The sequence below is a fragment of the Calidris pugnax genome, unplaced genomic scaffold (assembly GCF_001431845.1).
Source record: "Calidris pugnax isolate Ruff unplaced genomic scaffold, ASM143184v1 scaffold167, whole genome shotgun sequence".
Classification (NCBI taxonomy): Eukaryota; Metazoa; Chordata; class Aves; order Charadriiformes; family Scolopacidae; genus Calidris; species Calidris pugnax.
In genome coordinates, this window is record NW_015091045.1 from 783,601 (window position 1) to 799,149 (window position 15,549).

The 15,549-nt window shown below is 48.5% G+C and overlaps 1 protein-coding gene across 10 annotated transcripts in view; it reads right to left on the reverse strand.

Moving 5' to 3' along the window:
* The window catches only part of TANC2 (tetratricopeptide repeat, ankyrin repeat and coiled-coil containing 2), a 255,682-nt gene that overhangs the window by 109,194 nt on the left and 130,939 nt on the right, over positions 1-15,549 (reverse strand). For all 10 annotated transcript variants that reach the window (XM_014956534.1, XM_014956530.1, XM_014956533.1 and 7 more), the window contains one exon: positions 13,959-14,145. In XM_014956534.1, the coding sequence (XP_014812020.1) occupies positions 13,959-14,145 (187 nt within the window). The remainder of the gene's footprint in view (positions 1-13,958; positions 14,146-15,549) is intronic.

A 15,549-nucleotide genomic window follows, 5' to 3' on the forward strand; every position in this document is an offset into this window, starting at 1 on the left:
TCATAATATCTATCCTAATATCCATTGCTAATATCCGTAATATCCATCGCTCTCTACAACTCCCTGAAAGGAGGGTGTAGCCAGGGGGGGTCGGTCTCTTCTCCCAAGGAACAGGCCATGGGACAAGAGGAAATGGCCTCAAGTTGCCCCAGGGGAGGTTCAGATTGGAGATTAGGAAAGATTTTGACACTGAAAGGGTTCTTGAGCCTTGGAATGGGCTGCCCAGGGAAGGGGTTGAGGCACCATCCCTGGAGGTTTTCAAAAGACGGGTTGACATAGAGCTTAGAGACATGATTTAGTGATGTGGGGGGTTCTTTTGTATGGTTACAGTTAAGGGTTTTTTTTTTAATCAGAGTTAGGTTGATGGCTACAGATCCCTTCCAACTTAGATGATTCTATGATTCTAAACCTCCCCTGATGTAACTTGAGGCCATTTCCTCTTGTCCCATGGCCTGTTCCTGGCGAGAAGAGACCGACCCCCCCTGGCTACACCCTCCTTTCAAGGAGTTGGAGAGAGCGAAAAGGTCTCCCCTCAGCCTCCTTTTCTCCAGGATGAATTCTCATTTTATTCCATTCCATGGGCAGAAAAAACTTCATCTCAGCCCCCAGAAGGATCAAGCCCATCAGTCTCCACAACCAGAAGGAAAGCTGCAAAATAACATTATTTCTGCAAGTTTGCCTTATTCATACCCTTAACTCTCCAGGGCTGCAGAGGGTATTCTCGGCCAGGGTCTGTGCTCAGACAGTTTGGGTGTCTGAGCAGAGCTCCCCATCATCCCCATCATCTCCTGCACTGGCCCCCGTGGGGGATTAACTGTGCTTTACAGCAATAATCTCTTCAGAGGGTTGTCTGGGGAATGAAGACCCACCCTCGGGATGAAGCCTACCCACAGTCACAACAGGCCTCCTGTTGCATCATTAATGTATCTAAATTATACCTACATGTTAAAAATATTTGGGGCCTTAATCCAGATGCAGAGAAGCCAACTGGAACAGGCAACAGCAGCTACAAACTAACACCATGACATCGCTGGCCACACTTCTGTTGTTGAGCAGATTTTTGTGTATGTAGAAGACAGGGGCAGAGCACCAGAATATCAGATTATACTAAAAACTGACTCTCACGTTAAGATTCCTTCTGGTATTACCACTTGGGTTAGAGATTGAATATCTAAACCAGAACTCAAGTATTTTGTGCTCATCCTTTGAGCCCTCTTTGCTCCGCGGTCCCTAACCACGACTCTGGCCAACCCAGCCCCACGGTGAAAAGTCCCCACAGACCACAGTTCTACGTGGCACTGTTTAAATTGTGTCACTGCTAAAAGGGGCTGCAGGAGCAGTCATGGACTTGGCTTAACCCATGTGTAACAAACCAGGTCTCTGAGGTTTCCATCCCAGGAAACATCTAGGCTCATTCAGGGCTCTGCAGGATGAGGGGTGATAAAGCCTTGGGAGAAGGAGAACCCTGTCCCTGGGGGGACACAGGGCATCCCCACCACTGGAGACTGGAAAACAACAATGGAATTGCCACACTGATGGAGATGACAGAATTAACCCTTTCTTAATACCAGCTTTAAAAAAGAAACAAATGGTCCTTCAGACTGTGCCAGAAAATACCTTATGGGTCCCAGGAATTATTTGCAGTGAGGGTGGTGAGGCTCAGGTTGCCCAGAGAAGCTGTGGGTGCCCCATCAGCTGCAAGGGTTCAAGGTGAGGTTAGATGGGGATTTGAGCAACTAATCTAGTACCAGAAGGTGTCCCTGCTCAAAGGGGGATTGGAACTAGGTGATCTTTAAAGGTCCCTTCCAACCATTCTATAAATCTTCAGTTTTTAAGCCCAAGGATACCTAATGGAACCAACAGCTCAAAAAAATGCAACCTCTTAAGAGATAGCATGCTCTGAATTCGGGGAAGATAAACTGATGACCTCCAATCCATCAAAAAGCAGGAATTTTTGCCTTAAGCCCTCTGCCGAGAGGCAGATCCCTCAACCCACAGTCTCCATCAGATGATACCCAGGGAGCAGGACGTGATGGGACACGTTCAGCCACCACCAAAGGAGCACGTCAGGGCAGGGGGAGGGCTGCAGAGATGTTGAGAGAGAACAGGCTTTTACGTGAGGCTCCCTTTGCTGCTGAATCCAGCCAGAAAGAACAACCTGAGCGTGAGGAACCTGAGCTGGGGTTCTCTATAGCCCCACATAACACCAGGTGTGTATAAATACAGAGGTGTCTATCACAGAATCCTCGTGGTTGGAAGGGACCTTTGAGATCATGGAGCCCAACCACAAAAAACAAAAAAAAAAGAAAAATAAACCCACACAAATAAACCACAAACAGAGACAAACCAACAATCCTGGGGACCAGAGCATGCCCTGAAGTGCCATGTCTACATGTTCCTTAAATCTCTTCAGGGATGGTGACTCCACCACCTCCCTGGGCAGGCTGTTCCAGTGCCTGACCACCCTCCCAGTAAACTAATTCTTCCCAATATCTAATCTAAACCTCCCCTGCCCCAACTTCAGACCATTTCCTCTGCTCCTGTCATTATTCCCTTGGGAGAAGAGGCCAACTCCCACCTCTCTACACCCTCCTTTCAGAGAGTTGTAGAGGGCAATGAGGTCTCCCTTCAGCCTCATCCAAACTCAACATGCCCAGTTCCCTCAGCCTCTCCTCGTGTGACTTGTTCTCCAGACCCCTCACCAGGGGGGGTATATATTTTTATATATATCTCCAGTATCTCCAGTCTCAATCATCACCCAGTCCCACACTATTTAATATGAACACAGAGAGAATTGGATGCATCTAAACCACCTGAGTGCTGCAAAACACACGAATGACCAATGAACAGCACAAACCCCCAGACGGGGGGGTGCAGGCAGCACGTTGCCCCTCCGCAGCCCCCCCACAGCTTCCTCCGAGGCTTTGCCATCTCTCTTCCCGTGGGATTTCACAGAATCACAGAATCTTCTAGGTTGGAAGGGACCTTAAAGATCATCTTGTCCAACCGTCAACCTGACTGACAAAAATAGACACCCACACAACAAACAAGGAGCATCATCACTAAACCAGACCTCCCAGCACTACATCAACCCGTCTTTTGAACACCTCCAGGGATGGGGCCTCAACCACCTCCCTGGGCAGCCCATTCCAATGGCTGAGAACCCTTTCAGTGAAAAAATTTTTCCTAATATCCAGCCTGAACCTCCCCTGGCACAACTTGAGGCCATTTCCTCTTGTCCTGTCGCCTGTGACTTGGGAAAAGAGACCGACCCCCACCTCTCTACACCCTCCTTTCAGGGAGTTGGAGAGAGCAATAAGGTCTCCCCTCAGCCTCCTCTTCTCCAGGCTGAACACCCCCAGCTCCCTCAGCCTCTCCTCATAAGACTTATTCTCCAGACCCCTCACCAGCTTTGTCGCCCTTCTCTGGACCTGCTCCAGCACCTCAATGTCTTTTTTATGGTAGGGGGCCCAAAACTGGACACAGTACTCAAGGTGAGGCCTCACCAGTGCCGAGTACAGGGGGACAATCACCTCTCAGGTTCTACTCCCCACACTGCTCCTGATACAGGCCAGGATGCTGTTGGCTTTCTTGGCCACCTGGGCACACCCCACCCTCTGCACCAGCACCACCTCCACCAGCTTCCAGCAGCACAGCCCGGGCATCTCTGCCCACCCGTGGCCTTTGGTGCCAGGAGGGGACACGCTCCAGACGCTGGAGTCACCTCTCGGTCCCACCTTGCCTTTAGCGCTCGCCCTTCACACCTGCGTGTTCCTGGGCAGAGGACTTGCCCACGTCAAGCTTTCCTTTCCAAATTTGCCTCATCTGCCCCCGGTGAAACATTTTGATTAGAACTTTTTGCAAATAACATGTTTTAAAATAATATTTTTCTTTCTTGGGGGAAAAAAAAACCCAAAAGTGCATGAAAGCGGCCGTTCAGCCAAGACAGCACCACAGATGTCACTGCAGGCAGCGCCACGCTGCTCAGAGAGTTTCATGTATTTACAGGGTAGTAAATATAATTTCTCATTTAGTTGCAAGCTGCCCTGTGCCCCGGGGTGTGAGGCTTTCAACTGTGCTTGTCTGGAGTCAAACACGCGATGGAGGGGGTCACCATCCCACCCAATTCCCCCCGAGGCAGAGACCATGCCTGGGAAATGTCAACCTCTACGTTCACCTTTCAGAGGGAACGGCAGGAGAAAGCAGTTTTCTACAGTTGCCACTTTATGATGACCAACAGTTGTAATGTTAATTATACGTAAAGATTTCTAATGTCTCAAGTAGGAAATAGGGACTGTGTTGCTTTAGAGAATTAACTGCGGCACGGTATCCCATGCTGAAATTGGGTACCACTTGTGCAAACTCTGCAAGTGAACCTCGAGTCACTCCTCTCCAGTAACACCCTCAAACACCACTTGCCTTATCGCATCAGAGCTGTCCTAGAGAACATCTAGAGCTGGCAAAGAGCAAAAGAAATGTTTTACCCTAATCTACATGAGCCTTCGGAAACCCAGCCACAGAAGGATAGACCTAAATACAGCTGGGTTGCCCCACACCACTCCGGGGAGCCCCACACTTCTCCAGGGAGCCCCACACCTCTCCAGGGATCTTGGCTGCCAAACAGAAAACGTGGCAAGCAGAAAGTATGAACCCAAACCTTTCCCAAGGGAGGGCGGCAGCATCGGGCACTCAGGCAACCCAGGCTCCAACAGCCCCCTGAAGCTTTTAGAAGACAATTATTCTCTCTAAACACCATCAGCCAGCAAGTTTAAGGCTTCTCCATGCAAAAAAACCCCCAAAATCCTAAGTCTGCCCTGCTCAAAAGCCTTGTAAGGCTCTTACAACTTCTCTTCCAACACCGGTCTCCAATACAGGGGAAAAAAATAAAAATCACAACCTTAATTCATACAAACAATCCTGTAAAAAGACAGATTAAATGGGAAAACCCATTTCTGTTTCAAGCCTCGAGGTATTATAAATCATGGCGAGCACACAAAAGGTCTTGAAGCCTAATGAAAAATACCTTGACGGTAGCATCACGCTGACCCCGGTATTCGTGCCGTTCTAAATCTGAATTCCCCGCTGCCCCGGCTGAGGAGCGGGATGAAGGATGGAAGGAATCCTCCAAGGGCTCCCACCTGCCCTGCTGGGACCAGCAAAGTTCGGGCTGGGTAAAAGAATCATAGAATCATAGAATTGCCCAGGCCAGAAGGGACCTCCAAAGGCCATCTAGTCCGACCCCCCCGCAGTCAGCAGGGACACCCCCAACTAGACCAGGTTGCCCAGGGCCTCATCGAGCCTCACCTTGAATATCTCCAGGGATGGGGCCTCAACCACCTCCCTGGGCAACCTGTTCCAGTGCTCCACCACCCTCACAGTGAAGAACCCTCTCCTCATCTCCAGTCTAAATCTGTTCCCCTCCAGCTTGAAGCCATTGCCCCTCGTCCTGTCACTGCAGGCCTTTCTAAACAGGCTCTCCCCAGCCTTCCTGTAGGCTCCCTTCAGGTACTGGAAGGCTGCTATTAGGTCTCCCCGGAGCCTCCTCTTCTCCAGGCTGAACAACCCCAGCTCCCTCAGCCTGTAAAGAGCATGAAATGAAATGAGCATGAAATGAAAAGAGCATTTCAACACAAGACAGTCCCACCATCAGAGCACAACTCTCTGCAAACGCCCTGCTCGTGGGACAGAGCAGAGCAGCAAAGCTTTAGTTTATGAACCATTTATCACCTGCAGAAACAATGATTTTAAGCACAGTCCACTACTGTAAGCATGAAAGAAAGCTGTTAAAAGGTTCCAAATCTAACACGGAGGTACCGATCCTTGATGGCTGATTTACCAAAGCATCATAAAAAAAACCCCACGTGCTCCCAAGTGCTGTTATTGAAAGGTGTCCCTCTGACAGAACCACACACACCCCCGGGGTAACAGCATGGCCAGAGGGAGGCCCTGATTGCGGAGAAGGGCTTTCTGAGCCACAAAAGTGGCCACAAGCCACGTGCTCCTTTGCTTCCCCAACCCCATCCACAAACTCACACCTCTCCCATGTGGCACGCACAGGGAAACAAGGGATTTTAACCATGGGGTTGTTAATTTCATTTAAAAAAATGCAGGTTTTGCACACAGACATCCCTTTAACTCTACATCAACTCCCATCGCTGCCTTGCCTCACTGCCCTCTCTGCACTGTCCATGTTATTGAAAGGTGTCCCTCTGACAGAACCACACACACCCCCGGGGTAACAGCATGGCCAGAGGGAGGCCCTGATTGCGGAGAAGGGCTTTCTGAGCCACAAAAGTGGCCACAAGCCACGTGCTCCTTTGCTTCCCCAACCCCATCCACAAACTCACACCTCTCCCATGTGGCACGCACAGGGAAACAAGGGATTTTAACCATGGGGTTGTTAATTTCATTTAAAAAAATGCAGGTTTTGCACACAGACATCCCTTTAACTCTACATCAACTCCCATCGCTGCCTTGCCTCACTGCCCTCTCTGCACTGTCCACCTTTCACCATTTTGGATCCTTCTTTATTTTCACCCGTTTCACCAACAGCACTTCACCATTTTTTCCCTCCTTACCACCAGCAAGGACAATTTTTCTTCCTTTTTGTGTTCTGGATCCTTCTTTATTTTCGCCCCTCTCACCAACAGCACTTCACCATTTTTCCCTCCTTACCACCAGCAAGGACAATTTTTCTTCCTTTTTGAAAATCTTGAAACTGGTTTTAAATTCTAAGATTTAAACAAGAAAGCAGAAAGGAGGCATGTGTGGGGGTGTGTGCACAAGGGGAGGGAAGATATTCGTATATTTGGCATTAACTTTTTGGGCAGGCTTGGATCATTGTGAAGCTTTTCATAACCCTGAAGGTTAAAATCTTACTGCTCTTAAAATAAAAGCTAATCTCACACCAGCAACAGCGAAAACATTAGAGAAAAGTCACTTATCGCAGTATCCAAAATAACACCGTGGGAGTTGCCAACGCTGCATTTTCCTCTAGCTGTCTTCTGATCTCTCGCTTCAGTTTATTCTTTCTTTCAAATTTTCACTCAATTTTCTTGCCATCTACCGGGCTGGACCATAAACTGAAGCCAATTTCACAGTTTGAATAGAACATCTGTCCTGTGCCGCTTCTGTCGGCTTTAAACAGTTTTCTTTCTCCTTTTTTTTTAAGGAGTAATGTAACAAACACCTGTAGCTGACCCATCATCCAGTATTTAAGGGCCAGATTTTGGTGCCAAATCCAACCCTTGATGCCTCAGTGGCTTAAGTTCCATGACTTCATGGTTTCTCACCCCAACGTTGACCACGAATCGTGTCACACGTGCACACACACGTTTCCTTCCTGCTTAATTTGTCCTTTTAATGAACTGGAGAAAGAATTGAACTGGGATTTCGAGGTGGTGTCCCTTTGTATCTCATGTGGTTGGGATTCTGTGACCCCACAGATTTTGCTTCGAGAGCTGATGAGACGCCTGATAAAGAGCCTCCCTTTCCACCTCCCAAACCCTCAGCCCCGTCACCTGCAACGTGCAGGTGCATTTGTGAACAAAAGCTCATTATTCATCGATATTAGACATTTTTCAGGGAGCTCCTCCTTTGGGGAATGAGCCCAAATGGCAGCCGGCTAGATTTAAAATAAGATCTGTAATTCTTAGAAATCTTATTCATTATTAAGAGAGCATTTCACAAAACTGATGAGAATGTCAGAATCCGAATGCTTTAGCTGTAAGATCACAAAAATATTTAACCTGAGTTAAATTTATCTTGATGTGCCTTTCGAGCTGCTCTTTGTTCCTTTCCCAAAGCAGTTAAACTTGCAAACAGATCTATCTTGTTTTATTGTCAGCAGCATCCATTCTGCTTAGCACGCACTCCAGATGAATTTATTAACAAACCTATTTTTAACCCACCAACACATAAATCTGTAGAAAGCGGCAACTTAATAAAAGCTCACGAGTCAGAGAAAAAAAAACACCAAAAAAAAGAACGTGAAAAAAGCTACATGCCTGGGGCCGCCAGGAGGGGATGGGGGTCCTTTACGTGTTGTTTTTCAGTGTAAAAATGCCCCAAAAAAGGGAAGGCAACTGCTCCCCATGGCGTTAGACCCATCTACATCACCGCGGCAGTGGGGCAGGAGGATTTGGGCACCTCATTGCTTTCCTTTAAGCTGCTTTAACGTGATACCTATTTCCCTGCTCAAGATGATTCCCCCAACAATTAAATGAGGAAGAGGGAAGAGTGTGGCCAGTGGGTGGAGGGATTTAGACCCATCTACATCACCATGGCAGTGGGGCAAGAGGATTTGGGCAGCTCACTGCTTTCCTTTAAGCTGCTTTAACATCACACCGATTTCCCTGCTCAAGATGATCCCCCCAACAATTAAATGGGGAAGAGGGAAGAGTGTGGCCAGGAGGTGGAGGGAGGTCATTCTCCCCCTCTGCTCTGCACTGGGGAGGCCACAACTGGAACCCTGCCTCCCGTTCTGGGCTGCCCAGTTCAAGAGAGACAGGGAACTGCTGGAGAGAGTCCAGCGAAGGGCAACAGAGATGATGGAGGGATTGGAGCATCTCCCTGATGAGGAAAGGCTGAGAGAGCTGGGGCTCTTGAGCCTGGAGAAGAGAAGGCTGAGGGGAGACCTTATTAATGCTTATAAGTACCTATAGGGTGGGTTGCAGGAGGATGGAGCTGGACTCTTTTCAGTGGTTCCCAGTGACAGGACGAGGGGCAACGGGCACAAGCTGGACCATGGGAAGTTCCACTCAAATCTGAGGAAGAACTTCTTTGGAGTGAGGGTGCCAGAGCCCTGGAACAGGCTGCCCAGGGAGGGTGTGGAGTCCCCTTCTCTGGAGATCTTCAAGCCCCGCCTGGATGCTCCTGAGTGATGTGCTCTGGGCAGCCCTGCTTTGGCCAGGGAATTGGGCTGGATGGTCTCTAGAAGGTCCCTTCCAACTCCAACAATTCTGTGATTCCGTGAATACAGCGTTGATCACAGGACTCCACAATAAGGAAAAGCAGGACCCCGTTCCATATCAGAAGAAATCCCAGCCCTTCTGCAGGAAGACCCAGCACGGAAACCAGCCCTTCTTTCCATACACTTGGGATGCTGCTAAATGACAAAGTGCTGCTGGAGCCCCCCCAGCACTCGGGTAACCTTTCCACAGCAGCAAGAAACATTTTCAGGTTTATTTCAGAGCCTTGCATTACGACTGCTGGAGATCTTCCTCTATTCTGCAGCACTCAAGCAGCAAAACTCTCCCGTCCACTTCTGCGGGGCCGCGAAGCGCAAAGTTCTCCCGCAGCAGCACGTGATTCTTCCACCCAGTTTTCTTTTCAGTAGCGGGTTTTGAACATTAACAGTTGGCTGCTTTTACACAGCGAGAGCCAAAAAAACCCTGGGAGCTATTCAGAGGTTAAAGTCAGGTCAGCAATTTTCACCAGCCATTCTGTGTTACACGGAAAGGATTTAGTGGCTTCCAGGAGAAAGGGCTGACTTGCTCCTATCTCTCTTCTTTGCTCACCTCCTCTCTCCTCCTCCCCATTTCTTTTCTTTAACAAATAAGAGCATCCGAATGTGAAGATCTGGCCCCTTGTACTGTTTTTTGTCACCCTTCCAACACAAGCAGACTGAACCTCCCTTTACTGCAGAGAATCTAAAATTTCAAAATGAGTTTGTTCTAACCCCGCATTTATTAAAGTCATCGGAAGCTTGAAACAGTCCCCGTGCTGTGCAGATGAGAGAGAGGACACGCTCGTTCTCTCATAATTGAAATTATGTAAGAGGTGACACACAAATGGCCAGGAATAACTCCGAAAGTACAAGTCATCACAGAAAACCTGCCCGCTTCAGATTTGGCCTTTACATCCAGATTAAAACCCCAAAATGCCCCCTCTACCCACCCCAGCGACCAGCAACGCTCTTAATGCAGCAATTCAGAGTCTGAAGAGCCACGCTCTGATTTAACTTTGACAAATTAATGCTGTCTCTAGCAATAGAGAAACCTAAAATGAGCTTAATGTACAAAACCATTTTATGCTAAGCAGAAACACACCGAGAGAAGCAATTATGCATAACGGTGCAAGGATCGACTTCCCACCTTGATTAACTGCTTTCTGTCCTTTGCTAATTCTCAGATAATTTACAAATAGCACATCAACCTTCAGGGACACAGGTTAAAGCCTCTATGTTTTTAAAATATGAAATCTGGTGGCGATTCATGATCACGAGGTGATTTGGTTCATGATCTGGAGGTGCTCCTTGCTGCAGCTCAGGACTGATAGGTGGCAAAGATCAAGAGATCTTCCCAAAACCATAATTTTTATCAAGAAATATATTGGAGCTGCCTGTTATAAAAATACACCTTCTTGGACCTAATGAGCTTACTGCTTAAATCACTTATTCAGGAGGAGGAGGGACCATGACTTGGGAAACATAAAACACCTTGGGAAATGTTCATTCTTATTCTACACGTAAAAATGGCAGAAAACCAGAAGTAGTTTTGACAAGGAAATCTCCAACATAGAATCACAGAATGGTTTGGGTTGGAAGGGACCTCAAAGATCATCTAGTTCCAACCCCCTGCCCTGGGCAGGGACACCTCCCACTAGAGCAGGTTGCTCAAGGCCCCATCCAGCCTGGCCTTGAACCCCTCCAGGGATGGGGCAGCCACAACTTCCCTGGGCAACCTGTTCCAGTGTCTCACCACCCTCACAGTAAAAAATTTCTTCCTGAGATCTAATCTGAATCTTTTTTCTTCCAATTTAAAACCGTTTCCCCTTGTCCTATCATTACCCTTCCTGGCAAACAGATTTACACTTTTGAGGTTCCATGTGAAGCTGCTCAGACCAAAAGCCACGTCGTGACATCCATCCCTGCAGAGAACCAACACAGCAGGGGACGTGTGTATGAGGTCCATCCAATGACCAAGGAATGGAACCAAAGGGAAACCGGGTCCCCGACCCTCCAGACAGAAAGGAGCCAGTGTGTCCCCAAAGGGGAGGGCAAGACATGGGGGTGGCCTTTGCTCCCCACACGGGGACAACTTCTCTGCTCCGTTCTGCAGCGAAAATAATCCCAGGGAATCAGTGTCATGCAGAAAGCACCTTGGAAAGTCGTTGCACACCCAGTTCCCATCCCAACAGGGGGGCAATGACCATCCTCCCCCCGCGGGGAAACAGCCTCCTCTCGCTGCCCGAGGCCGGGGAAGGGGCAGAAACACAGACTGAGAGGAAAACTTCCCCATTTTTTTTCACTGCTGGAAAGTATGACTGGAGAAGACCATTCTCCCAGCAATTTGTTACAGCTGTCCAGCCTCTATCAAATGCCAGAATAAGAAGGTGTTGAAAACATTATTGTCAAAATAAAGGGGGGGAGGAAAGAAGGGGAGAAAGAGGCTCTTGTTTTCCTTTGAGCGCAAAGACCAGCAGAGGAAAGTCTTGCTTTTTGAAAGCCTTGAAAAGCGCTTCCCCTGCTCCTCACCAACATATTTTTGCATGACTTTTCCATCTGGGATACATTAACACAGCCTTGGGATAAGCCACCTTCTATTATTTTCCGAAGTTTTCATGGGAAAATCTGAGTTCCTAACAGAAGAACCTCTAAGAGAGAATCCTCCTGGTGAGGGGTGAAAGAAAACGTTTCAGACTTAGAAATTAATTACTCTAGACCTACTGAAAGAAGCCTGAGCAAAGAGCTTCAGTGTCTTATTACATCAGGAATGGGGATCACACTGATGCTTCCCTGACACACAGGTGTACAAAGGTGTACACACAAGTGCCACAAAAGCCACCCAGTCCTCCAGAGGCTTTCCCAAGCCAGGACAAGAAACTCCAGATGAAACCAAACTGTGGCAACCCAGGGTTTGATCACCTTCAGGTTGGCATCTCCCAACCATCCGGGGGGGGCCAGAGGAGCCCGACACGACACCCACCGACACACCTCATGAGTAACAGCAGCTCTGAAAGCAGAGGACAGGCTTTATCCCCAAATCTGCTGCTCCACTTCAGGCTTTGTTCAAGCCCTGGACCCGATTCACAGCTCGGCCAGAGGTGAGATTCCAGCTGGAATCAAGCATCTGCTTTTACTCACCGGGATCCTCCAGCCCAAGCAGGCTCCCAGGGGCTGCCGTGGGACGGGGCGAAGCTCTGAGCGGGGGACATGGTGAGCAGAGGACGAAGGGTGTGTGATACCACAATGACTTCTCCCAGAATTCATTAACCTACTTTGCTATGCAGCTCAGAATAGCTTACATATTTGCATTTTTAAGCTCATGCAGGCAGAAGTGCTACAAAGGTTGCTGTGGCAGACAGGAGCCGAGCGAAGCCCAGATTTCCTCATCTGCCAAGCAAAATATTAATCACCAGTACAAACTAACCTCCCTAAATTATCAACCTTCCTTTCTTTTTGGTTTTTTTTCCCCTCCTTTTTTTTTAAGCACTACATAAACTGTTGGCAAAGTAAAAATCATCTCAGCTGGAGAAATACTCAACATAAAACAAGGAGCAAGCAAGGACCATCCTGCCTGATGTTACCCAGACAGCACTTTTCTCCCGTTGTACCTTCATGGTTGTTGAGCAGGAATTAATCTGTGTAGGGCATTTTCTCAAGACCCTTTACATTTGCAACCTGCAGACTGCTGGAATGAAAAACCTGCTGCAGAAATTCACTGAAATGTGTGTTGGTTTAATCTGGCTCCTGCCCAAGGCTGAGCTCAAGAGCAGCACTCACTTTGGAGGCACAGAGTCACCAATAAGGTAGCAGTGACAGTCACAGGGCACAAATAGTAATCAGTCTTTTATATTTATAATAATATGGACCAACTGCAATAGAACTCCAAAGGTGATGCCATCATCTATTCTCTTTCCTCTGACATAAAGAACAGCAGCTATGGAGCAAATGGCATTAAGGGAAGGAAAATGCTGAAAATATAGATGTCTCTGAAATTATCTGAGGTAGCAGGAGGGATGGCACCCCAAATACAGCCATGGCCTGGCACCGAGACCATCCCATCTTCCTTACTGGACCACAAAGTTCATGTCTCTCTAAATGAGCATCCCCACAGTCATAAACAGGCACGGAGAGCAGCTGAAGGAGAAGATGCAGGACAACAGAAACACTTGGTAGAAGAAAAGTCAACAACCTCACTAGAATTAAAGGAGGCAAAAATGTGTCAGGAAGAAAGACTGCAAGAAGCACAAAAGGTGAAGATGGGATGCAAAGGTAGAAGATTCTTCCTCTTTCTCCATACAAACAAGTTCCAAAAGTTTGAATCAAACAATTTACTCATCAACCTCAGCCATCCCAATTTTCACCAACTCTACATAGTTTTACCTGTGATGAAGGGAAGATGGAGGGGTATCGTTTCACCTCTATCATTGCAATATTAACTTGAATAATGCAAAACCACCCCGTTAATTAGCAAACCCGCATGGATCACAAACACAAAGCTTGTCAAACCAAGGCGGTCCGTGCCCAATTAATTAGCAAACGCGCGTGAATCACAAACACAAAGCTCGTCAAACCAAGGCGGTCTGTGCCCACTTGGCTTCTGGAGGAGGACACTCTTGTTGACCCAACACTGCAACTTCATCCCCCTCACGCTGTACTTTCAGCATAATCATCTGGAAACAGCTTTAAAATGGGCAACTTCAGTACTTCCCTTCCACAAAACTAACCCCGCACCCCGGATCGAGCATCAAGCTTGTCAAACCAAGGCGGTCCGTGCCCACTTGGCTTCTGGAGGAGGACACTCTTGTTGACCCAACACTGCAACTTCATCCCCCTCACGCTGTACTTTCAGCATAATCATCTGGAAACAGCTTTAAAATGGGCAACTTCAGTACTTCCCTTCCACAAAACTAACCCCGCACCCCGGATCGAGCATCAAGCTTGTCAAACCAAGGCGGTCCGTGCCCAGTGGGCTTCTGGAGGAGGGCGAGAAGGAGAAGGGTGACCCACTCACCGATGATGCCGCTGTCCCTGCTCTCCAGCGTGGAGGTGGGGCTGGTGACGGGCCCGTAGGTGCAGTCCTTGGGGGTGCCAGTGGCGGTGACGGGGGGGAGCGTGGAGCAGGGGCTGCTGGCGGGCGGCGAGGCCGTGCTGCTGGTCAGCGTGGAGCAGGGGCTGATGCGCTGCGTCACCGCCGAGCTCTGCCAAAGGGGAAGGGGCAACACGTCACTCAACACACACACACTCAACGTAAGGGGGGGGAAAGTCTTTCTGCAGGTCACGCTGGAGGATTGGCTTTGGATGGGGGAGTGAAAAAAGGGCTTTACAGTCAAAGTGCAAGTGTTGCTGCGCCACCCCGCATCACCCCATGAGGGAACGAGTCTAGGAACAGATTGCCCAGAGAAGCTGTGGCTGCCCCATCCCTGGAGGGGTTCAAGGCCAGGTTGGAGGAGGCTTGGAACAACCTGGGCTGGTGGGAGGTGTCCCTGCCCAGGTGGAACAAGATGGGTTGAAAACAGATAATCTTTAAGGTCCCTTCCAACCCAAACCATTCTATGATTCTAAGTCACACGAGGAGAGGCTGAGGGAACTGGGCATGTTGAGTTTGGAGAAGAGGAGGCTGAGGGGAGACCTCATTGTGCCCTACAACTCCCTGAAAGGAGGGTGTAGAGAGGTGGGGGTTGGCCTCTTCTCCCAAAGGAATAATGACAGGAGCAGAGGAAATGGTCTGAAGTTGGGGCAGGAGAGGTTTAGATTAGATATGGGGAAGAATTACTTTACAGGCACTGGAACGGCCTGCCCAGGGAGGTGGTGGAGTCACCATCCCTGAAGAGATTTAAGGAACATGTAGACGTGGCACTTCAGGGCATGCTCTAGTGCCTGAGATTGTTGGTTTTCTCTGTGGTGTTGGGCTTTTTTTTTTTGGTTTTTTTTGGTTTTTTTTTTTGTGGTTGGACTTGATGATCTCAAAGGTCCCTTCCAACCAAGAAGATTCTGTGATCCCCTGGAGGGGTACAAGGCCAGGCTGGATGGGGCTTTGAGCAACCTGATCTGGTGGGAGGTGTCCCTGCCCAGGGCAGGGGGGTGGAACTCCATGATCTTTAAGGTCCCTTCCAACTCAACCCATTCTCTGATTCTATGATCTGGGGGAAACACAGAGACACGGGGCCTCTTGGCTACTTCATTCCTTGCAGAGAACAGATCCCAGCTTCCACGTTCAATAGAAAACACAGAAAATATAAAGTGGCGTTTACTGAAAGCCTGATCCCATACTTCACTGTGAATGTAGATAATATTGTTAACATTCAACTGAACGTTAAAAAAACCCAAAGCAAAATTACGACACGGAGGTAAATTCTGTGCCTCTGCCAACCAACGCTTTCCTCTCCCCACCCAATTTGTGGTGCCACTTGTGGATCCTGGTTATTTTTCTTTTCCATTCTTTTATGTTCTAGGTACTTACAAATACATCTACTCCTTCCCCCAGTAGCCTTCTAGGAACGGCAGGCAAGCTGACTGCTCCATGAATCCTGGCTCCCCGTACAGTTCTGGTTTCACACATTTGTCACCTCACCTGCCACGCGCCTTCTCTCTCAAGGAACCTT